Genomic DNA, 25,471 nt, shown 5'->3' with positions numbered 1-25,471 from the left:
GATTTACTGATCCATGTCACCGATTGTTAAACTAAAGTATGAGGCTACTTACCAAATTCTGAGTTTCTCCGTTTTAGTTAAGTCAGAGCCGTTGAGAGTTTGCTTCCACCGATTTGACCAGAAATGTCTAATAAGGGGATAAGAACCATAGACTTGTCTATGGGGAGAACAGGGAATGTCTTCCACTCACAGGAGACACTCTCAGGGGACAACTTCCACTCACGGAAAACTTCCGGTTTCTGAACTGGTTGCAATTCCGATATACATCCGGCACGAACATTCTATTTTCGCTAGGTTCACGGTGCTACTGGTTGCAGTTCTTCTTCTGGTTCCACGTGAGGGCGCTCGTCCACGAGTGCAGAATGAATGGAGGTCTGTGGAGCTGTAGCCCTATCTCGGGATATAATTTTTTGTCCAGAAATGTGAATGTTGCATTCGAAAGGCAGCTACATCCAGCTTATATTTGAATAGATGGCTACAATAAATGTAATACAGTACAAGAATGTATATATGCAAGTATATGTGAAACCCAGCAATGTAACATATATGTGGATATCTTACATGAACGTGTATGGTGAATATTAAATTAACTTATTTCAGGGGAGGACTGGGACCAAAAATCGGCCCTGGCATATTTGGCCCAAGCGGCCCTCAAATCGGTCGGGCACACCTAATCAAATAGAAAATCTTTGCATTACCCTTAAATATACATATATTTTCAACTGTCATGGAGTACTGAATGTGATGTAGGCCTCATGGGCTATCACTCTGACTGATCAGAGGTAGCCATGGAGCACATGATCTCCATCAAGTAGGCTATACAAGCAATTATGAAAGAAGAGTTTCTGCTTGAATTCAAAGTATCATTTCAAATTATTCAATAGGCTACATTAAACTATACAATTAATGCTCAATTGACAGCAGCACCAAAAAAATACTGAAGCCTACAGTAGCCTATGTGTAAAGAGCTAAATTACCTAGATTGTCATAGACATTAACAGAGGTGGACAGAGTACACAGCTTCATTACTTGAGTAAGAGTACAGATACACTTTGCTAAATTTTATTCAAGTACAAGTAAAAGTACAACAGTCAGATGTCTACTTAAGTAAAAGTACTGAAGTACTTGTTTTTAAAAGTACAGGAGTAGCCTACATTTTCTAAATATTGCATTACTACTGCCAGTCTGCCACAGTGCTTACATTTACTGTATGTACATAAACGTCCTACATGGAGTTATGAAACATTTTAATGTTAATACCTTGGAGAATGTAAAAGGAATTGAAAGTAAAATCAAGTCATTTTCATCTTTTTACCATGTTGCCAGGGATGGGCAGTATTTCTAATACATGTAAAAATGTGAAAATACGTATTTCAAATACAAAATACTATTTTGTATTTGAAACACTTGAAGCGAAAACTATCATTAACTTGTTCAGAAAATTGAAATATTCTGCCGAGGTGGGGCCACAGGTTGGCACATTCCCGGGATGGACTTGCTGCGTCTTCATCCATTGTTTCGTCCATGGTTTCGTCTCTTATCTAAATCTGACCATGGAGTTGACTTTGGCGGAAAGCTGAATGTGATTGCTGATAGGCTGTCCCAATCAGTGGCGCCTGCAACGGGTAACGGGTACTCACGGTTATGGATAGAAATGTAGTGGAGTAAAGAGTACAATATTTGCCTCTCAAATGTACTTGAGTAAAGTCATGAGTACTCCCCAAAAATGATACTCAAGTAAAGTACAGATCCCTCAAAATTGTACTCAGGCTACTGTACTCAAGTAAATGTACTCCGTTACTGTCCGTTATTATCTTTAATGTCTTCCAGTAGCCTATAGGTTATATATACAGGTAGGCTAGCTTAGTTGGCTTGTGCATGAATATGACTTGACGTTTTGTAGCCTACCTTTCCGTCAGTCTACGTTTTGGCTCATATTTACCTTGATAACCATTCCCAGATAGAACCCTTTCGACAGCCTACTTTGATAGACCAACCACCACTCATGCCATCGATGTTGAATTTTGGGCGTCTGACGGAAACTGATCGATCTGACCAACAATAACGTTGATTTGACTCTTTTGCTGTCTGGGTTGGCAAATTATTCAATTAGAAAATGTAAGTTGCGCTATTTGTTATTATAATCACAGAATGACCTTACTATGCTTATCCTTAACATATCATTACATTGTCGCAATTAATAAGTCATCATAATCATCATCGTCTGCATGGCATCCCTTACAGAAATGTCAGGTTTCTGGCAGTTGCAGTTAACTTTTGGCAATGTTGCAGCAAATTTGCCACAATGTCATATGCAAATTAGGTTTGTCACCAAAAGTTCACTGGAAGTTTGCAATTATTGGTTAAGTGTGATGGCAAATCACTGGCGAACACATTTGTCACTAGTGGCAAACTTCTCATTGTTGCCAGAACAGAAGTTTGGCTGTAGCGGCCAGCATTGGCAAACTTCTGGCACTATTTTCTAGTGAACTAATTTGTTTCCCACAAATCACCCACAACTGTTAATGACATGCTAGCCTACTTGCAATATTGTATTTTTGAAGCTTCTACATTGGTGTTATTAATTGTTAATTGTCACTACCGCCAGGGGCACCTGCAGGAATGAATGCTATGGTACGCACACACACAGAACCCCCCCTGTAAATTCACAGCAAACTGCTGGCTATTGAGTTGCATTACTTTTACAGTAAAAAATATATTTACTGTAATTTACTGTGAAATAGTAATGGTAAATTACTGTGAAAGTAATGTAATTAGTAGTCAGCAATTTGCTGTGAATTCACAGTGAAACATTTTACAGTGTGGATTTGACTATCACTGCTATGCAGACGACACTCAACTTTTACCTGTCTTTCCCACCTGAGGACTCTCCTGTTTCCCATTGGATTTCTGCATGCCTTAAGGATATTTCAGTCTGGATGAAAGATCGCCACCTTCAGCTTAATCTCTCAAAAACTGAGCTTTTGGTGTTTTCAGCTAAAACAGCTGTACCCTAACAGATTAATATCCAGCTGGAATCCTCTTCACTGACCTTAACTAGATCGCCATGTAACTTGGGTGCTGTAATTGATGACCAACTTAACTTCCCTGAGCATGTAGCTTCTATTGCAAAATCATGTTGGTTTATCTTTTACAACAATGGGAAGATTATACCTTATCTGACACAAGATTCCACACAACTTCTTGTACAGACCATGGCTATCTCCAAGCTGGATTATTGTAATACACTGTTAGCTGGCCTACCTGCTTGTGTAGTAAGATCGTCATGATTCAGAATGCTGCAGCATGCCTGGTCTTCAATCAGTCAAAGAGGAAACATGTAACTCCTCTCCAAGTTACTCTCCACTGGCTCCCTATAGTGGCGTATAGAACACTGACTGGATCTGCTCAGGCCCGTCGCTAGAAGGCAAGCAAACCAAGCAATTGCTTGGGGCCCCGAGCTGGCCAGGGGCCCCAAGACAACGACTGGTAAAAAAATAAAATGCAACGACAAACTGTGAGCGCCCCTTTGATAGTCAATGCAGTAAAGTGCAACGACACTGTTACCGGCAATACCGGGATCCCCCTCAAGGGGGCCCCTCTCAGTAGTCGCTGACAGCAGCCAGCCCTCTGCTGCTGCCGCGAAAATATAAAACAGGCAGTCATGATGAAGCGGAGTTATGCGTCCGGAAGCCAGAAGAGAAAGGAAGAGGATGACAATAAAAAACAAGATAGTGGTAAGTGATAAATTACACTGGATAAAATAGCTCTACTTGTATTGTACAAATGGTGTAATGTCGCAGCAGGAAGGCTAGCCTAGCAAAAAATGTTTATGTTAACTACCTGCCTGACGGCCCATGCTGCTTGTAACAAACTAGAACAGTTAGCGCAACTTTTTTTTTCGAACGGACGGAATATGGTTACATACTGTAATATGTTTATTAACAGGATAAGGAAGACGCAGATCTGTTCCAGAATCACTGTTTATCGTATATAATGACATAACATTGCTATAGCTTTGTAATAGGTTTTGATGAAAGTGGCATAGCTTCTCTGCTATACTAACTATTCGACCGTGATAATCTATTTACCAAATGGGGGTTAGGAAAACCACACGATAAATTCCGTGCATCAAAGCAGACTGGAACATTCATGTCTAGTAGTATTCATGCACGCCATCTGTTTACTGTCTTTAAAGCATCAGGTGCGTCTGTCTAATTCTCAAACAGCAGAATGCTTAAATGCTATGTTAAGCTACAAGTAGGCCTAGGTCAATGTATAACATTAGCTTGGGATGTTTTTACAGTAAGCATTGGTAGTTGTGAAAGCAGCTGCATCCCTTCTAAATATCAAAACATGGAAATGCTAACATATCTTTTCTTTCTCCCTCAAGGTGCTTTGCTTAAATTTCTCAGCCCTCAGGCTCTTCCTAGATACCTCCACTGATGAAGATGGCCTGAAAGGTTAATCTTATGTGTGTGTGTGTATGTGTGTGTGTACTTGTATTTATGTTGGATTTTCAAATTGCTACCTGCACTCTTTATAGTTTGAACAATGCATCCTTTTTCTGCATAAGATGGCAGTGTTTTATTTTCTCACTTTGTGAGAACTGAAAAATGTTAATGTGAGTGTGTGTGTGTGTGTTTAAGTATGTTGGATTTAGTTATTGTGCACTTTTTTACATTTATATTGGATTTTTTGGTACGGTGGTACCACAGTATATATATATGCAACTGCAGTATTGCACTGTCAAAATTTTGTATTTATGTAAACTGTGGGTGAACTTAAACTGTATGGCTATGCGGTGGTTCCTGTAGGCTTTGCGTGCGGTGGGGGGGGGGGCCTCCATGTCCATTTTGCTTGGGGCCCCCAAATTCCTTGAAACGGCCCTGGATCTGCTCCCTGCTATCTTAATTTAATGATCAAGATGTACATCCCCAACCGCCCACTGCGGTCTTCTGATGAGCATCTGTTGTGTCGACCAGCCACAAACGCTAGATCAAATTCAAGACTCTTTTCCTTTGGTTCCAATGTGGTTCATTTATTACTGCGCTTCTCAAATGTAGGGGGACCCCAAGAGCAAATCTTCTTTAATGCTGCATTGAAACTTTTACACTCTCATCCTCTGGTAACAGTATGTAGTATTAATTGCTACCTAAGGTCTCCTCTGCATTATAACTTGAATGTTCTCATTTTTGTAAGTCACTTTGGATAAAAGTGTCTGCTAAATGAATAAATGTAAATGTAAAGGACAAAATCATCTCCTTTCTTTTGAGCAGAGGTTTTTGCAACTACAGTCAGAGGTGCTGGGCAATAAATAAGCTTCCTGTGTCCCCATTAAGTGGCAAGTGCACCTAGACGTCCCTCTCGAGTCTGTCATGTTTTACTAATGGGCTGAAAATATGTCTGCTGAGAGGTTGCTTAAAGTGGGTCATCCGTCGCCTCAACTTTCCTCCCTCTCTCGATGTCCAAGGTGATGAGTATAAAAATAAAACAGATGTCTCAAAGCAGACAAAATAGAATCTAAATAGGTTTTTATTTTTACACTTGAAAAACTGGATCAGCATGTAACATATGCCTAGAATGTCAGTTATGTAGAGGGCATTTAAATAATTGAAAAATCAGATGGAAATGTTATTTTTTAAAATGTGTTTATTGGTCATGTACAAAATAATTTAAGCTGTATATCAACAAACATACAGTATGTACACATCAATAAATTAAAAGACGCCCAGACCAGTACAGTTAAATTGTTATATATCAATACATCATATTACTTGTCTACAAATAAAAAAGCACAATATTTTAGTTAATAAATACAATTAAAAGGGACTTCACTGGATGTTTCTCATACAAAGTACTGTGATGCAATGTTACACCAGATACAGATAAAGAACAAAAACAATTATTCCAAAATTAACATTACCATATTCAATAAAGCACTATATCTTCAGCCTTAATTTTGATAAACACCTTTGAGAACACACACACACAAAGAAAGAAGAATAAAATAAAAATAATTTAAATCTCACTCTAGTGAGCAAGGTAATATGCATTCATAATCTTTCCTGTGAATATGGATATATGATTTCATGGTGTAAAAAAAGGACGTCTGGTAAGTGTGATGCAGATACTGTATCTTCTCAAGTGCTAAATATACCAAATATCCAATCAGTTACCTCTTATTTAATGGAGCTCTAACCATGAAAGTTGAAAGTGGAAATTAACATGGTGTTATTCTGTGTAGTTATTCCTAGTTATCTGATCACTCAGAATAAGAAGCATGAGCAAATTATGTCACTTAGTGAAACCACACAAATGAAAACCATCCATTCTTCTGTTCCACTCCACCTGTATTGGGCTGTATGGTGGGAAACTATGTTGAAATGATCACAATTGAAGATGGTGTGGGGCGGGGGGAATCATTTCTTCCACAGAAGATCAAATTCTGTTAGTAGTAAGGAAGACACAGATGTGCATAATAACAGTGGCCATATCTGCCATTCCATACATTTGCAAATGTAGGAGCACTATATCAGTAAAACACACGCTGATATCCACCAGTCTGTTTTCATGGGAATGGGTGTCAAAATGGGTAAAAAACTGATCATATTATCAGAGCTGCAGTATGATAATGTTATAATCCAGTAGTATGAGGATAAGAGGGGAGAGGTGATTGTACTGGAAGACCCTAGTAACATAGAAAATTTAACTGAAACTAAAAATGACAGACACTGGTAAACATTTAAAAACAAACAATAATATATACAACTTATAGCCTTAGCTTCTAAGTATACCAACAACAGGGATGACAACAATAATACTATTCCTACCTCCAAGATCTTTCTTTAACTTGCAGCCTCATTTGCATATACATTGTGTCAACTTCACACAGGTCACCACTAAGACGACAATGCACATAACATGCACCGCTTGTTCATTTCAACAAGAGGATAAAACAATAAAAGAAACAGAAGAGGGAATGAACTGGGGGATGATGCAACAGCTGTAACAGAACCACTTCATTAAATTTCACATTTTTCTTTGACCTATCAAGTAGCATTTCTTTGTTATTTAATACCTTTAAACACATTACTCACAGAATGTGACACGCCACAGAACTGCCACAGCCATTAAGAGAACTTTAACACTGTTTACAAAAGCAACGTCAAAACAGACCAAAATGGTTACAGAACAATTTTCACAGATAATAAAATGATTTTATTCTAAAAGGCAGAAAACACAATCATATTCATAATATTCCTTTTATGCCATATTCTACTAATGCCAGTTATGTGTCTATCCATGTTTAGTCTTCAGACAACAGTTCTAAAAAACAATTTGGCAATATATTTAATTAAGGACCAAAAAGGGCAGTGATATATTAACACACGCATAATTCATAAAATATTAAATGAATTGACAAAGTAAAGACAGCACACTATGCAAGTTTTTACGACCTAATTTTGGTAAAGCGGGGTAGGTTTGGGTTTTTATAATCTAGCAGGAAATATCATTTTACCTTATTAAGTGTTTCAGACTTTGCATCTTGGTAATCCTCTACGGTCACCAAAACTGAAACCACTTAGCATGTTCAGTATGATTTTGAAAAATAAAATGAAATGGTTTGTATAGGGCACCTGTGAGCATATTAGTCATTGGATTTGATATTTTGCTAGAAGTTATCTATCTATCTATTTAGCATTCTTCAGCTACAAAAATGTAAAATTTCTGCAGATACTGCACAGCAGCAACTTTCCAAAGGATCATGCTCATATTTGAGATTAACTAATGCAGAGTTTAAAAATTGTTATGAAATCTCATTTTCCTGGTATTTGGGAACAAAGAAAATTAAATGCAGACATATACAAAACTCACAAAAATAAGTTATGACACACAAATGTGTTGCATCCACTGGTCCATCTTAATTCTCTTCTACATGGCACCGCAGTAGTTCTTCTATACTGTTTTATATTCTACACCCATTCTGCTTGGTCGGGAGAGCACAGAATGCCAAAGAGATGATGAGAATTGAATGCAAAAAGTTACAGCATTCTCATCATCTCTGTATTGTGGAGGACATTTGGTATTTGTCTAGGGACCTCAACTGCCCCACATACACCTTGTCAATACTGTTGTTCTACAACATTTACAAATTGTTCAAATGGAACTACTGGGGCCATAGAGGAAAACAGTAAGTGCCTTCATCACCTGCATTTAGATAAAAGTAAACCAGAAGAGCTTCATATCCATATAGTACACACCACTCACATCCAAATAGTGAACAATACTGTCACCTTGTCACTTACACAGCACACCACGCGCTAGTCCACAGTTTTACGCGCCTATTACTAGAAAAAGCTATCAACTTCAATAGTTAAGCCACTTTTGGTACAATTGCAAAAAGAGATATCAAACAACTTTCTTTTTTTAAGTTTTATAAATAATTCAAGATACTCTATGTAGTTTTATAAAATTCAAGACTCAACCATATAGACAAAGATTCTTAGAATATGTTAAGTAACGTCACAGCAACAACTTTACAGTAAAGCTTGTGAGTCTGCCCATCTATATGACTAGATAGTCCCACTTTCAAGAAGTATCTTTTCTCCCCTCTCCGTGTACAGTATAACTCTTTTCTGTGTTCAGAATATTACAAATCCCATGATATTGACAGTTACTCATGGAGATATCAATGAGTACTGCTAAAGGTAGAAAACAATGAGCACACCTTAGTCAAGGTAACAATACCCTTTACCCCATTCGTAAAAACAGTAAGAGACCAATCCTAGATCACAAACAACACTTACAACAAATCAAAATAAAACTAAAGCTCAAAGCAGCTCCACAGAGAAAAGCATTTCAGCTTTCTTTTGCTCTCTGCACAAATATGTTATTGCATCCAATGTAAACATAAAAAACACTATGCTAACCTTATGGTTCTTTACTCCTGCTGAAAAGGACTCTCTCTTCACATAAACAGGCCTTTTGAAATCCTAACAGCTACAACAGCACTCTGAGAAAGGAAAACATAGATTAACGTTCTCTTAAAACTCTTCTGATTAATCACTGGTTGGTCAGTGCATAAGACTAGGCACAGGTAAAAATATTCAGTCTTTTACTCATCTGCTGTTATGTTTTGATAATCCGGTGCAGTAGGTTGTAATTTTGTCCCTGATCCACTCCCATAAACATTAAGTCATTCTTTTTCAGTGTGGAGAAAGTTTTGATTCCTCCCTGTCCGCAATGATTTGCTAGCATAGTAGCACTGTCCGGAACTGCACGCCCATCTGGTACAATAGACTTTTCAGTTTGTGTTTTAACCTCACACAACATAGGACGGCAGCATGGCTAAACACAGCACATCAATTAAAACTATATGTCCACTGCAGTACATATATTTCATTAGCAGAAACATTAAACATCACACACAGAATTAACTTGAACCCCATGTGAACATCACATACAAAAACACTGTAGAAATAATGCGCAATGCTGGATGGGCCCTATCTAGAGAGTGAAAAGGCCAATATTGAAACATCATCTTAAAAATATAACTACACCACAATACAGTGTAACACACACACTGGAAGCCCTGGTAATATCTGCCAACTATATTGGTAGTTGGAGGTCAAGAAAGGCAGAATAAATCACTCCCAATAGGCAGCACATGATTGGTTGGATTGTTAACACTAGTGACTCAATCCTTCATGTCTTTTTGGCAAGTACATATTGGGTAAATGGTGAACAAAACTGACTAATTTATCCATCTTTACTGTGCCTAAAGGATAATGCACTGACCAAGCCATTCCCTTTCTTCATAGATGATTTTTCCCCCATTATAACTTACTCCTTCTCTACCCGGCCCCCATCATTCTCTCAACTCCTGCAACTAAGACCGTGCATCTGTTTTTGACTTGACTATTGTGATGACACTGGTAGTGCCCACTTTGCCTGGCACTAGGGGCCCAATGACTGAAGCCAATGGACCACGGCCATTGCCCAAGGAAACAGCTGTATTGCCTATGGGGGCCACAGGGCTTCGGGCCACAGTCCTTGCAAAGCTCTGCAGTGCCTCATACTTAGAGCGCAGAGCATCCAGCTCAACTTTCATGGTAGCATTCTCATTGGCAAGCTTCTCTACTTCCTGCTGCAGCTCTGCCTTCTGGCGTTCCAGCTCCTCCTTCTGTGTAACACGCTTGACACGACAACTGGCGGCGTAGCCACGATTCTTGAGTGTACGCCGCCGTTGCTTCAGCTGCAGTATCTCCTCCTTGGAGAGGCCACGCAGGTGTTGATTCAGTTCCCGCACCGACATGGACACCAGCTCATCATCTGTAAGGCTTGTGCCATTCTCCCCTGGCTCCCTTTTCACCTGGCAGCAAGAAGTATGGTGGTGTGGGATTATTTAAATTGAAAGAAAATACACATTGAATAAAGACAGGATGGAATGCATGAAGAACCAGAAGATTTAACAAAAACGAAAGAATTTGAACATACCCCAGTAACTCAAATAAAATCATCTCTCTTCACTGTTGTGTAGGTTGCTCACCTTCAAGGCTTTGTTTCCCTTGTTTGTGGTCGTCATGCCACGAAAAACAACTCCCAACACACAGTCCTACAAAATAAAGATAGAACCACATTTAAATAACTTATATTGGGCCAATAAAGTACTTCACATATGTGGAAAAGAAATGTATAACTTTTCGCCATGAGGTGGCAGCTTAAATCCGCTTGATACTAAAGCCATTGGTTCCCAAAGGAGATTTTATTTGGGTCGCCAGCATAGCCTAGTGACCAGGGGCGTAGCTAGGATTATTTTATAGGGGGGGCCAGCTGGGTCCAGACTTTTTATTGGGGTGGCACTTGGGAATCAAAACTACTATTTGAAAACTACTCAAAAAGTTTTGAAGATTAGGATAGCCTATTTTAATAATGGCAATACATTGTGTAAAGCTAACACTGATACACAGGTCAGTTTGTTGGCCACTTCAACACATTTCCCATAAATAGGTCAATGCCAATAAAAAAGTACATTATGATAATGCACCTTACTTAATCAGTCTTATTCAATTGATGTTAACTCAAAGAACAATGATAAATACTACAAATATTGTATGCAGATATTTAATCTTATACTGATGGCCAAACTATGTTTCTTTCTGATATCCACTCCAAGTACTTGGGTGTAAGTAACATGGCTCTGAATTAAGAAATTAACCCTTAGAACCCTAGACTGTTTTAAGGGCTTTTTCACTAGTTAGAAGCATTTATCCTGGTCAATGTAAGTGCCATACACACATGCTATACATAGTTTTTTTCAGAGTCTAGGGAGTCTAGGGAGTTCAGAGTCTACCCAGATCTGCCACATTTTCATGTATTAATACTTGCATTGATTTAAATTTTTTTTAAAGTGTATTATAAAAATTCTTATATTTTATTCTTCTTTATATGTATCTCACCACTGCAAGCTGTCAGCTGGCACATGTGTGAGGGCAGACTGTTCTGAATCTGGCAATATCATTGCCATGGTGGAGGGATTCTCTGGGGCTGAGCAAATGTGAAAAATATGTGGTGTGTGCCTTACGGAAATAAATGCCATTTTTTTTATTTAGCCCTATGGCTACTCTAATTGTGTCCATTCTCACTACCTTTAGTTATAAGCATTTATCCTGGTCATTGTAAGTGCCATTTACACATGCTGTATTTTTTCAGAACAGTCTAGGCTACCCAGTTCTGCCACCAATTTATATTAATACTTGCATTGATTTGATTTTGATTTTTAAATAATACAAAGACAAAAAGCATATTATACCATTCTTATTTTGAAATGTATCTCTGTCAGCTGGACATGACTTTCATGTATGTGTAGGGCAGAATCTGGCAATATAAGAACCATGGTGGAGGGGGGCTTTGGGGCTGAGCAATTTACAGACATGTGGTGTGTGCCTTACAGAAATAAATGCCTTTTTTTTATTTAGTAATGAAAAATTACCTTTCTGCGCTCCATATCTGTGACACGAACTGATCTGACCTGAACCAGAGTTTGCATGTTCTGTGTGTAGGCTACACTCATTCTAAAACAACTTTTTACTGCAATGTCATGAACAAAGTGAAGGCAAAAAGGTGTTTCTTTGTCGAATAAATTGGGATGCAATGTGAGTCTCGAATTGGATGCCATGCAGGAATTTGCTAGGATCTCAAAACCGGATTACAAGCATGCTTTGCCATAGAGAAACACATGATAGCGTTGGATTATGAACATGCTTTGCCACCACAACACACAAAAACGTGGGGTAAGTCGAACTATATGAATTATTATTTTGATGTAATTTCGTCTGTTTACCCAGAAGGATGTACTTGGTATCAAATGAGCTGTGTCTCCTCTTTCATCTGACATACGTGGCATATCTATCCATCACGGGTTCGTGAGTAGGGCCTAATTCAAACGTGGGTAATGGGTGTGCAGCGTTGGTTTTTGTACATTATGTTATTTTGCAGTCACGTTGTCTGTTTTTATAGCCCAGAAGCATCAATATACTTGATACCAATAGATAGCCCTGTGTATCCTCTTTCTTCTGATATGCTTGCCATATCTATGCGATCACGGGTTCGCGAGTAATTCAAACGAGAATAATGTGTGCGCAGGTGAACTGTAAATATGAATCAATTTTTTTTGTCATACTTGATCGCACAGACAAGTGTTTAGTCTCTTTGGAAAGCCCACTTCTGCTCTGTCACGCAATTAAGGTTTCATCTCGCTGCGAGGAACAGTTCCGGAGCAATGTAACAAAGAACTCAGGCAAAGCAGCCTGCCTCTGCCTGACCAGATATGGGAAGAACCACACTAGTGGACTAGTCAGCAAATTATGTTTTTATAAAGTAGCATAGGCTAGGCCCTATTAGCCTACTTTATTGGAGCCATCCGGAGATATGTGCCTAATATGCTTGCATTTCACCCGAATTTTATCGAAATATTTTTGTAACAGCGTTACCTCGGGCATCCGATTATTTTTTATCAGCCCCACGTCAATGTCAGAGCCTAGGCTAGCCTACCTAACAAGGACAGCCCAACGCAGCTCACTAGGGCAGTGTTTCTCAAAGTGTGGTCCGGGGACCACTGGTGGTCCGCAAGCTATCCCAAGTGGTCCGTGAGCAGACGTGGTAAAATATTGAGTTGTTTGCAATATTGAACCAACTTGAACTAATGTAAGCTACTCCGGTTGAAATCATATGAATCCTCTGACACAATAAGAAAGGTGCAAAGACAATTAGCAAGGTGGTTCAGTGATTAGGCCTATTGTGTAATATACAGTTGAAGTACGTCTACTTTTTTGTTTTAGCTAGGTGGTCCGTGAGTTTTTTTTTATTGGTTAAGTGGTCCTTGGTCTGAAAAAGTTTGAGAAACACTGCACTAGGGTATGATTCGTGACACATTCTAACATCTTATTAGCATTAATGTTACAACTCATCATCAACTCACCTGTTACAGAGTTTTGACTTCTACTGTAGTCCTATATATAGCTATAAGTATATGTAATAAAGTTATAATAATTTATACATCTTCCTATAGCACACAATTATAAACAGCTATGCAATATCATAAGTGTTATTTGTCAGCTCTAAGTAAAGTGACAATAATATGACCCTATTATCCTACAATGAAATGAGAGCCTGGACAGTAAAAACAAAAGGAATGCATTTAGTTCACTTTATTTTCATTTAAACCAAAGCTCTATTTTGATTCAAACGATCTTTCATAATGACCCAAGATAGATTTCAGTGGCATTGTGAGTTTTATTCCAATAATAATCACCACCACAAAATATAGGACCATGCCGTGCCACTTTTTTTGGCCTGTCTCATTGTGTTTGTGTAATGTGCTCAGTGCATTGATAATCAGTCTGATTATGTGTGTTGGTTTAAATGAAAATAAAGTGAACTAAATGCATTCCTTTTGTCTTTACTGTCCAGGCTCACATTTCATTGTGCCTCATATTTGTTTATAATAACCTTATATCTATTTATAACAACACCTCATTTGCTCTACTTTACCTAAAGCTGACAAATAACACCTATGACATTAACATAGTAATTTATAATATTGTGCATATGGGGTAAAGATGCTAGACTTGGTACTTAGTTCATTGCACCCTTTAATTACTCAGTAAACTTATATCTCTTAATAATAGGGTCATATTCTTGTCACTTTACTTAGAGCTGACAAATAACACTTGTGATATTGCATAGCTGTTTATAATTGTGTGCTATAGGGAGATGTATAAATGATTATAACTTTATTACATATACTTATAGCTATAGATATATAGGACTACACTAGAAGTCAAAACTCTGTATGCATCACTATACGCATTTAGCAAAGCAAAGTAGTTATGATGCATCATAAAACTGATAAGTGAGTAGGCAGATCTTGACATATTTATAATGCATTATTCAGATTAAAATTATAATCATTCATAATTAGCTGTCATAATGTATCATGAAGTTGGTTATGACGACTTGTGAATACATATAGATGGTAATAATGAGCATTACAATGCTTTATAGACACCTTATAAAACATTATGAATGCATTCATAGGGCATTATAAATACAACCTTCATAGAAAGTGTTACCCAGCTTTCTATTAGGATCTAGTTTGTTAACAGTCACGGTTTTGTCATAACTTCTGTGTGAAATATTTGTATTAATGTATTTTGGCAAGTACATTTTCAAAACTGCTACAACACAATTCCCCAATACTCCATGACTTTGCCCCAACAATGATCAAATTCCCTGACTTTCCATGTCTGAAATACTTTCCAAAATTCCACGATATTCCAGAAATTCCATGACCCATCTGGGAACCCTGATATTGTCACTAAAATGAATGAATAATCGTGATCAATAATCGTGATCTCAATATTGATCAAAATAATCGTGATTATCATTTTGGCCATTATCGTGCAGCCCTACTTCTTACATATTACAAAATTAGGAATTATACCTGTCTGGCTTTAGAGCTCACCACAGTACTGAATCAGCCTTGGTTAAGGTTTTCAATGACCTCATTGCTGCTGATAATGGATATGTATCAATACTGGTCCTCCTGGACCTCAGCGCAGCCTTTGACACCATAGTCCATAACATACTACTTCATAGGCTGGAACATTCCATAGGCATCAAAGACTCAGCACTCGCTTGGTTTAGATCAGGGGTGTCCAAATTACGGCCCGCGGGCCAACTGCGGCCCGCCACGCACTTTAATCCGGCCCGCCGAGCATTTAATTGGGGGCCAAGCAGCGAAGCTGCGAGGCAACCCATAGTGATTCTGTTTTCTTATTATTATAACGAAAAGCTCATTTTCCATTGAACCATACAGTAAAAAGTTGGGAAATTTGGCACTTTGATTTGGTACAGTAATATGATTAAGTTCACTAAGTTTCATGTCAAGTGCTCTAGCGCCACCAATGTCAAATTTTCCATTACATCTATGCGCTTAACGTTTCAACCATACACATTTACGTATATTTGGAATCCTTGGATGAAGCCGAACTCAACACGACATGATGTCAATTTCTGCCATATTGGACCCTACACCATATTGGATTTCATCAAAAACACTTAAAAGTTTTCAAAGGTCACAAAATGTGTCCGATTTTCACAAAACTTGACGCAGATAATTGTCAGACCATGACTCATAAACGCATTGCTTTTTGGAGCCATATTCAAAATCTGTAGGCCGTCACGACCAATCAAACATGAAGTGAAGTAATATCTCAGCAAAGCTTTCACGTATCAAAACCAAACTCAGTACATGGGGTCAGGACCCAATAAGGAGGAGGCTCAATAAATGTAATGACCTTTGATCACTAGGGGGGTGTTATAATCACAGGAAGTTGGCTCATATTTCAGCAATGCTTTCACGTATCGAGACCAAACTTAGTATATGGACTTGGGACGTTATCCTGAGGACACAAAATAAATTTGGTGACCATCAACCACTAGGGCGGCGCTAGAGTAACAAAAGTTTAGGTCATATCTCAGCAATGCTTTCACGTATCAAAACCAAACTTGGTTCATGAACTCAAGACCACATCCTGAGGACACACAACAATTTTAGTAACCTTTGACAACTAGGGGTGCTATAATTATCAACACTTTCTCGTATCAACACCAAATTTGGTATGTGGACTCGTGACTACAACCTGAGGACGCACAATAAATTTGGTGATGTTTGAGGTATGCGTATGTGTGGGGGGTGTGTGGGGGAGGAGGTTTATCTGTGTATGTGTGTGGGTGGGTGGGTTAATTGGCTGTGTGTATAATGTAACAACATTGCATTGCCAGGACAACTCCTGCTCAACTGCTTGGCCCCCTCATTGCTGCTTGCAGCTATATTTATTAATTAAGGTTATCATAGGCCGCTTGCTATTTTTTTCCAGCGATAGACGACGTTGTGATTAACTTTAGGCTACTGCAAACTGCTTTACACTGTTCTTAGAGAGCGTTCAATGTCAATGTCAAAACAGCTTGTTACATCATGATGCATAGTATCTCCATTGCAGCAGATCTAACTACGTTATGCTACTCCATTTAATTGGGAACGCATTTCAGCGTGCACAAGATGGAGAGAGCGCAGCAGGTTCCAGCTGGCTTGTCATTGTTGATAATTGATAAGAAACTTTTAAAAGGAAATCGCAATGGCAACAGTAGTTCCCACTACTGACCATTTAAAAACTGTGAGAGGACACAGCCGAGGGCACAGTACTAGCCATAGGCTAGTGGAGCTGGCAAAAGAGTCTTAAAGTGACAGTGCACCATTTATAAATTAATTAAACAACATCAAATTAACAAAATTAATTTTCTACAACAAAATTACTTTGTCATTTAAATGATACAAAACGTTATATATACACATTATTGTTTTGTTGTGTGGCCCACCGGCCAATTTTCAAAACCCAATGTGGCCCTTGAGTCAAAAAGTTTGGACACCTCTGGTTTAGATCATACCTTTCTAATCGTTGAAAATTCATACAGGTCCATAATGGACCATCTACCCAGACAATGGTAAAATATGGAGTGCCTCAAGGCTCATTACTGGGGCCCCTGTTATTTTCTCTTTATATGCTTCCCCTAGGTTCTGAAATTAGGAAACATGGCATTAATTTCCATTCTTATGCAGATGATACACAATAATGGTAAGTGTGTTCTGTGTTGTGAGTTATGCTACGATCTGAGATCCGTTCCGCACAACACATGTATGATCTCATTCTGTGTTATAAGGACGCTGTCTCTTTAAGATTATTTTATATCACGGGCAATTTCTACAATACCACATTAGTCAGAGTCTTGACTAGCCTACTACGCTTAGCTTAGCTCCCCCGGCTTAGCTCTGCCTAATAATAAATCACTCTGAAAGCAGGCAGGCACACAGCTAAATGCAGTTCGCATTTACACTTGTGTGCATGGTGGGGTTTAAAACATTACTGCCAACGTCTAAGTAGCCTGTTTAACATTCAAAGACAGTCATTGTACTTCTCAAGAGTTAATAACATAACAGTTAATAACATGACAGTGAGCTGTTTGAGACGGGAAACCAAAAATAAACAAGCAGTCAATAGTAAAACGACTCGTCGACTAAAATTGCCGTCAATGAATTTTCATCGTCGATTACGTCGACTAAGTCTATTAGCAACTCTTAGCATAATGTCAACCTAGCAACCTGCATAGCAAACCCCATATCTACCCTAGCAACCATCTCAATAACTCTAGCAACAATTTAGCAACCACTAATATAATGTCAACCTAGCAACCGCCATAGCAACCAACATGATGACCCTAGCTACCAGCATAGCGCCACATATTTAGCATAGCAATTAATATATGTACCCTAGCAACACCCTACCAACCATCTCAATTACCCTAGCAACAACATAACAACCACCAGCATACTGTCAACCTAGCAACCACCACAGCAACCACTTTATTTAGTATAACAACCACCATATCTACCCCAGCAACAACCTAACAACCATCTCAACCAACAACCTAACAACAGTGTACAGACCACCTAAAATTGGTTCATGGCCACTCATTCTGAAAAATAATTGATTCTAGGGGATTTCAACATTCACATCTGTTGCCCATCAAAACCTTTGGTTGAGTTTTTATGCATAGTGGACTCTTTTGACCTCCCTCAATCAGTGACCAACACATCAGAAAGGCCACACTTGTACTTTCCTCTGGCTTCTCTGTGTCTAACTTACAAATTGTTGATATTGGTATCGCTGACCACTCTATGTTTTGTTCCCCGGTCTCTCCCCCCAAGTCCCACTCCTTTGTCCGAGCCATCAATTCAACCACAGTTTTAAATTTCTATAACACCTTTATGCTTACTCATTCACCTGCTATCAATGATGACCTGTCCACCTGCTCTGATACAGAGCATACTAGTTATACAATTAGTTAATCTCTTCAACACAGTGTGTAGGAGAAATGAGCGGAAATGGAAAAAAGACAAACTCCAAGTCTCTTGTGATATTTTTAAGAGATTCTTTAAAGAAATACCAAAACTCTGTTAAGTAAGCTATAGAATATTATCCAAGTTGATTGCCAATAATGCTCACAGACCTAAAATATTGTTTAGTACCATCAACTCTATTTGAAATCCTCCTGCTGCTGTTTTCATTATCTCTCCCACCACTGAAAACTGTGAGTTTTCAAGTTTCTCAATTTCTTCACTGAAAAGATTGATAACATTAAATCTCAAATTCCTTCCCTAAATTCTGATCCCTTAGTGATAAAACTCTCACCCAGCTGCCTTCAGCAGTTGCAACCAGTGTCACTCTTCCAGCTATTTGAAGTGGTCTCTCATATGAAATCCTTCTCTTGCCCAGATGTTTTACCTTCACACCAATTAAAGGAAGTCTTTAACATCATTTGCCCTGTTGTTTTGGGCATTATTAATAGCTCCTTATCCACTGCAGTGGTCCCCTCTAGTTTTAAGTATGCAATTGTCCAACCTCTACTAAAGAAGCCCAGTCTTTATTACAGTGACCTGAAAAACTATAGGCCTATTTATTTCCAAATTACCTTTTGTTTCAAAGATCCTGGAAAAAGTGGTTCTCTCTCAGGTTACCTCTTATTTGAATGCTTTCAATAGATACATATCAGTCTGATTTTAGAACACTTCATAGCACTGAATAACCTTCATCATGCCTTAGTTTTGCTGCTATAGCATAGTGCTGTCATGGACTTTTCATGTGCCACACTGTACAACCCCTCTTCTCTCCCCCTCCCTCAACTCCCCCCCCCCCACCACTTCTCTCTGTCTTGCCGTTCAGCTCCCTCTTCTCTCCCTCTCTTGCCTTTTCTCTTTATAGTATAACACTATATAGTACCATTGATATACTTGTTAATACTAACCATCATAACTTATAGTAATACTAACCTAGCCTGACGAGCCAGACCCACATTAAAATTTAGGGTCTGGGCACTCACCGTTGGCAGTGCTCAGTCCGAGGGGCGGGATAATCGGTTGTCTTTCAAATTCTCTCTGCACGCAATAGGACAGCGCTATGAGTCCCATGCGTTTTCCCACCAGCGGAGCTAGTTGGCTAGTTCAAACTTTTGCCAACTTAAAAAAAGGTAAACTTGTGTCAAGCTGTTCGCCAACAGCAACATCCATCTTATTTGTTTTCAAGTAGCAGGGAATTCAAGCCAAACCGTTGCAACTCTGCCATCAATCATTATGTTAAGCCTGCCTAACGTCTCTATACATGATTTGATTGGCCTGATAGAAGTTTAATTTTCCAGCTCACAAGCCAACGGAGAGTTGCTAGACTAGCCAGGGTGCGTCTAGATTTCTAGGCTAATACTAACCCACTCTATATATTTCTTCCCCCTTACCTCACTTGTGAGGTAAACCATTACCAGTCATCAGCCATCCTTGTGTTTGGCCCTCATCGCACCTGAAGTCCCATGCCTATGACTGCCCTATCATTGCCTGTTGCTGTCCCCTTGCCTGGATTCCTGGCCCACGCAGCCTAGCGACCCACTACTTGGCCTATGACAACTCCTAATCCCTATGGACAATTAATTCCCTACACTGGACTATTTGAACTTTCTGACACTAAATAGGATTCATGTATTATCATACTGGTTATGTAACCATCCTACCTCTTTGTAGCATATACCTCAGGTGGCTTTAAACACCATGTTCTATTCTCTACACCTAACTAACCTATTCATTTATCATGTATACAGACCTTACTGCCCTGTAACTGACCCTAGGCAGATGGGTCAGGCCTTTGAGTCGTGGATCTTCTCGAGGTTTCTTCCTATATGTATCTACAATTCTAGGGAGTTTTTCCTCGCCACTGTTACTCATGGACTCTCTCAGAATGTTTGACACTCTGTAAAGCGCCATGAGACATGTGTAATGTTTTGGCGCTCTATAAGTGAAATTAAATTGATTTTTTTTTTTTTTTTATTGAATCGTAAAGCTTGACACCATTGACCATAGCATCCTTTTAAAACGTTTTAAACAACATTTATGGAGGACCACAGGTGTCACTTAAATGGCAAAAAAAGTTGGTTAATTTGCCATTATAAAAATTATTTTAAAAAGAAATTACAAAAAGTTTTTTTTGTAAATCATTTATTTATTTATCAATAATTTTTCTAATTTTAAAAAGGGATTTGCAAATATAATTGCAAAATCTTTTTGCTTTTACATTTGTGAAATCATTTGGCAATTAATTTGGCAAATCGATTGGAAAAGAATGCCTTAAAAGAACATCGATTAAACAATGTAACGAACCAAGCTCTGAACCATGTAACAAACTCTTAGAATCCACCTGTCACAAGCACCTTCTTCTAAACTCAAAGGAGACGGTTGATAAAATATCTTTGCGGTTTATAAAGGAGCTTTGCTATTAAGGAGCGCTGCCATTATGGATATTTTATCAGGGTTCCCGCGGATCCTTAAAAAGTCTTAAATACAACTTTCGGTTTTTAAGGCCTAAAAAAGTCTTAAATTGTATGGGATGTCTTGAATTTTTGAAAGGGAGGTATTAAATTTGCGTATGGGACCGCCAGCAAGTGCAAGAGCGAGTGAAATGTCTCTATCCGGTTTTTCGTGCATTTAAAACGCAATTGTTTAAGTGACTATAAGGCAACGGGAGGAAGTGTAGTGGTTACAGAGTGAAGATGTTTTCACGGGTGTGGTTAAAGGTGTGAAAACGGTAATAATATGTACAAATATGCCTGACGTTTTCGTGGTGTAGCCGTGGCCTGAGAGATATGCTGGTAGCCTACGTGAGGTAGAATGAGCGGGAGAAAGAGTTGGTAAGCCAGTTAGCGATAGGGCCATACGTTGGAATTTAGGCAGGACATAGCCTATGGATTTTAAAAGCCCTGTCCGGCGCAGCCATAAGCCGGACGCATATTTGTCCTTTTTGGAGTTGCGCTGGGCATCATGGTTTCACAAACTATGGACGTGAAGACTGCTGGTCAAATTATGCGCAGTGATTCTGTCACTCGTCTGATAATTTGCTGCGAAGGAAGGAACCACGGACTGACAGAAAAAGAAAACAAACGTTTTCGCAATCCAGCGTGTGTTGCTGGCCTAGCCTAGGGAAGAAAATATCTGTCTAAGTTATAATACCTGTAATATCTGTCAACAGCTTGCTTGCCAGCCTTTCCCAGTAGGCCTACTTCGCAAAAGTTGTGAAATATAGCTGCATTTTTTTTTTATGTCGGCGACTGGCTACATAAAAAAAAAAAAAAAAAAAACGTGCGTTCATAATACGTGCGTGCTTGAGATGAAACCAGCAGGATCTGAGGAGGACCTGTCTCTTAATTAATTTAAAACAAGTCAATGGTTTTACAATGTTTCAGTCAAGCTTTGGTTGGTTTAGATATAGGTATGCATAGGTATGCAAAATGTAAAGTCGTGGATTAACTTTAATTTGCTGTGCTGCATATGGGACAATAGATGCACATAGTACATGATATAAAGTAGGCCTATTAAAATATTTAAATAGCTTAGTCTAACTTTGAAAAAAATATTGAAGGGAATCCAGTCCAGTGCACATGTCTTTGGCAAGTAGCCTAGGCTACTACAGACACAGGTGAAGAACAGTCAGCCTCAGCCAGTAAGCACAACCAGATATGTACAGCCAGCTTCAAAAGCAAGCAGCCCAGACCCTAAAATTGGGCATTTATAGCTTTGAAGGTAATTCACACACAATTATTTTTCTTTCGCCAAAATATATGTGGTAACTTCTGTAGACATCCAAAATGGGGTGGGGGTTAAAATTAGTAGGAAAAAAAAAACTATTGCATAAAACAGTTTTAAGTTGTTGTATGTATCTTTTTGCCGTGGTATAGTCTTAATTTTTCCATTTAGATGTCTTGAAAAGGTCTTAAAAGTCTTTAAATTTGCACTTGGAAAATGTGCAGATACCCTGTTTATGTAATGCTGTACTTTCACTGGCCGATGACTTAGATGGTGCTTCAGTGGAGTATGGCATAGCATTAAACAGACTGGTTGAAATCAGAAATGAGCTACGGGAAGCGAACCTAGAAGACAATTGCCGAGCACATTTAGATCGGGCAGAAGTTGCTTTGCTCCAGCGTTTCCCTAACATGAAGGGAGATAAGGCGCCAGATAGTCATCAGGGTACCTAGGAAGAAAATCGCAATTGACTTTGGCGTATCGCTGGATTGTAGGGCTGGGACGATTAGTCGACGTAATCGACTACATAAATTCGTCGACGTGAGTAATTTGTGTCGACTATTCGCAATGTAGATTTATTAACGCACCCCTGATGATCTACATCCCAAAGATTCCAGAGCACACTTTGAGAGATGTATCCAGGTCTATAGGTAGGCTACACGTATTTGTTGCATGTGCTACAAAAAATTATTCTGTGCGATGGATGAATTACCAATGTAACAACGGTGCGATAGTTTTGCTATGGCTATGCATGAGACGCTTCTTTGTTTGAAGTGCGTGTGTAGGGTATGTGAGGGGAATCTATGTGCTTTGTGATTCCAACTTGGTAGGCCTAGTTATAGTCAAGCGATTAAAAAGTATGCCCATGTGTGTAGTAGCCTATCCAAACAATCACACTCACAATCCTACAACAGCTTGCGAATTATCCTCCCGAGCCCAGCAAGTGTTTTGCTTAAAGCGAAAGTAGCCTATCTTCCGACCGGGCCGAGGTGCATTCAGATCTCTGTAAACATCTATAATAATCGCCTTGTTCCTTTGCTTTTTTTTGTTTAAAACGAACTGAAAACCCAGATACCGCCATTTAGTTAAAACATCAAAGAAAAAAGTCTGCTGAGAATGTTCGCTTCTATCTGTCAAATTTGAACCCAGTTCATGCTTTATGCGCAATAACATTCCCCAAACTCTCCATCTAAGCTAACTTGCTAGCGAACTTTCCATATTAGCAGAGCCCGTTTACGGAGAGCCGGGTCACTCCCTATTAAAGCGATGGTTCGGAGTAATTTCACCCTAGGGTTCTTTGCACCATGACCCCGAGCCAAACACCCTCCCAGAACCTTTTTTCCCTTGGTCGAGCCCTGGTCGAGTAGCGCTGTCAGAAACTAATGACCTTCTGCAGTCATGATGGAACCAACTTTTATCTCATAAATTACCCCACTAATAATGCCCTGAATGGTACGAAACTTCTGCAGTAGTATAACTACGACCTTTAGTCCAATAACGAGGCATTAGAAAGTTTGTAAGTGTACCAGGAGTTTATTTAAATAAGACTTGCCTGATTATCTGCTACTATACCGCTGCGTCAACGTTTCTTCCGTGATTTGGGAAAAGCCTGTAAAAGTCCTTGCAGGAAGCGATTACATCAACGTTTTTTGGTATATCCAGTTTTAAATATTTTTTTCCGAAGTGTTTACAACATAGTGTTAACTAATAATTGTTACAAACTGGACTATGAACAAAATATTAGTGCATTCCTGGATCTACATCCTTATGCATGCTTCCTGCCAGGACTTTTACGAGCTTTTCCCAAATCACGGAAGAAACGTCGATGCAGCAGTATAGTAGCAGATAATCAGGCAAGTCTTATTTAAATAAACTCCTGGTGCACTTACAAACTTTCTAATGCCACGTTATTGGACTAAAGGTCGTAGTTATACTACTGCAGAAGTTTCGTACCATTCAGGGCATTATTAGTGGGGTAATTTACGAGATAAAAGTTGGTTCCATCACGACTGCAGAACGTCATTCGTTTCTGACAACGCTACTCGACCAGGGTTTGACCAAGGGAAAAAAGGTTCTGGGAGGGTGTTTGGCTCGGGGTCATGGTGCAAAGGACCCTAGGATGAAATTACTCCGAACCATCGCTTTAACTCCATTGTACCTGCAATCTGCTACAGTTCTGCTAGGGCGATCACGAATAAGTGCAAAAACAATGGGGGTCTATGGAGCTAGACGGCTAAATTTGTTATTGTCTAGCCGTTATTTGTTTTCAAACTTTGTATCATCAGTGTAGTCAGTAGTTAAATAGTTGACATTACTTGCTGAACATTTTCGTATGGACATTCTGGGGGATGTTAATTTGTATATGTATGAGAGAAGCTTCAACGTCTGGGTATGTAGCATTGTGGCATAAAGCTTAGGTAGTTAGCTTGCTAATAACTGGCAGAAATCTCCGTGTTCTTGTTCCATGTAGTTCCGTGTTGCAGCCACAGGGTTGCAGCAACAGCACGTAGACTAGCCTACAGGAAAACTGCTGCGCATTAACTCATTCGGATTATTTTGAAAACATAACAGCTAGATATTCTGTCTTCTCATTTTGTAGACGAAAATGAAGAGATTTTATCTTAGTTTTTATTTCATGCAAAACATTTTAGTCTCGTCTTTTTTCGTCAACAATAATTAATTTTAAGATGGTCTTAGTCAGTGTTTCAGGACAATAGTGCAGTCTCGTCATCGTCTCGTCTTAGTCATGGAAAAAAGGTCGTTGACAAACATATTTCCTCTCGTCTCGTCTGACGAAATTAACACTACATCCTTAAAAGCTGATCTGTCAACTGCCATTCAACAAAGTTGGAATCTGATTGATCAAGAAGTAAGTATAAGTATATATACTCTTTTGAGTTTTTTAGTCCGAAGCACTAACCAGTAGGCCACAGCTGCCCCCCAAGAATATCTACATTAGTTAAGTCTATGCCTCAGAGAAAGCAAGCTGTGGAAAAAAAAGCCAGAGAAGGTGCAAAAAAGTAAAAAGAGTACTAATTATAATGTTTTAGGTTTGTGATTCCATACTTTTTTTCTCAAGATTGAGCGATTCCATATTTTTTTCCTCTGATTTGCAAAATAAATTACAAAACATTTTGGTAATTGAGGTTTCATAAAGAGCTAGGTTTCACAAAGCCAGAATGTTCATCTGTTACAGAAAAACATTTAAGGCACATCTGTGATTTGTCT

The 25,471-nt window shown here is 38.9% G+C and overlaps 2 protein-coding genes across 8 annotated transcripts in view; both read right to left on the bottom strand.

The window, feature by feature from the left end:
* LOC143116586 (uncharacterized) overlaps nucleotides 1–220 on the bottom strand; it is a 42,405-nt gene extending 42,185 nt beyond the window's left edge. For all 4 annotated transcript variants that reach the window (XM_076277772.1, XM_076277771.1, XM_076277773.1 and 1 more), the window contains exon 1: nucleotides 53–220. The gene's annotated coding sequence lies outside the window, so the exon portion shown is untranslated. The remainder of the gene's footprint in view (nucleotides 1–52) is intronic.
* A 5,449-nt stretch (nucleotides 221–5,669) lies between these two features.
* Nucleotides 5,670–25,471, bottom strand: part of mafgb (v-maf avian musculoaponeurotic fibrosarcoma oncogene homolog Gb) — a 28,188-nt gene continuing 8,386 nt past the window's right edge. For 2 of the 4 annotated variants that reach the window (XM_076277764.1, XM_076277765.1), the window contains exons 2-3: nucleotides 10,553–10,618; nucleotides 5,670–10,375 (exon numbers count right to left, since the gene is read on the bottom strand). In XM_076277764.1, the coding sequence (XP_076133879.1) occupies nucleotides 9,893–10,375; nucleotides 10,553–10,588 (519 nt within the window). In that variant the 5' untranslated portion in view covers nucleotides 10,589–10,618 and the 3' untranslated portion in view covers nucleotides 5,670–9,892. Of the gene's footprint in view, nucleotides 10,376–10,500; nucleotides 10,619–25,471 lie in introns of all 4 variants that reach the window. The other 2 variants (XM_076277766.1, XM_076277767.1) reach the window with 1 other exon arrangement.

The sequence above is a fragment of the Alosa pseudoharengus genome, unplaced genomic scaffold, assembly GCF_046254945.1.
Source record: "Alosa pseudoharengus isolate Yale_2024_CS ecotype anadromous, Long Island Sound unplaced genomic scaffold, YU_APseudo_1.1 YU_APseudo_1.1_scf_11, whole genome shotgun sequence".
NCBI classification, from domain to species: domain Eukaryota; kingdom Metazoa; phylum Chordata; class Actinopteri; order Clupeiformes; family Clupeidae; genus Alosa; species Alosa pseudoharengus.
Note: the sequence above shows the minus strand (reverse complement) of the source record. Positions and strands in the feature narration are given on the sequence as shown.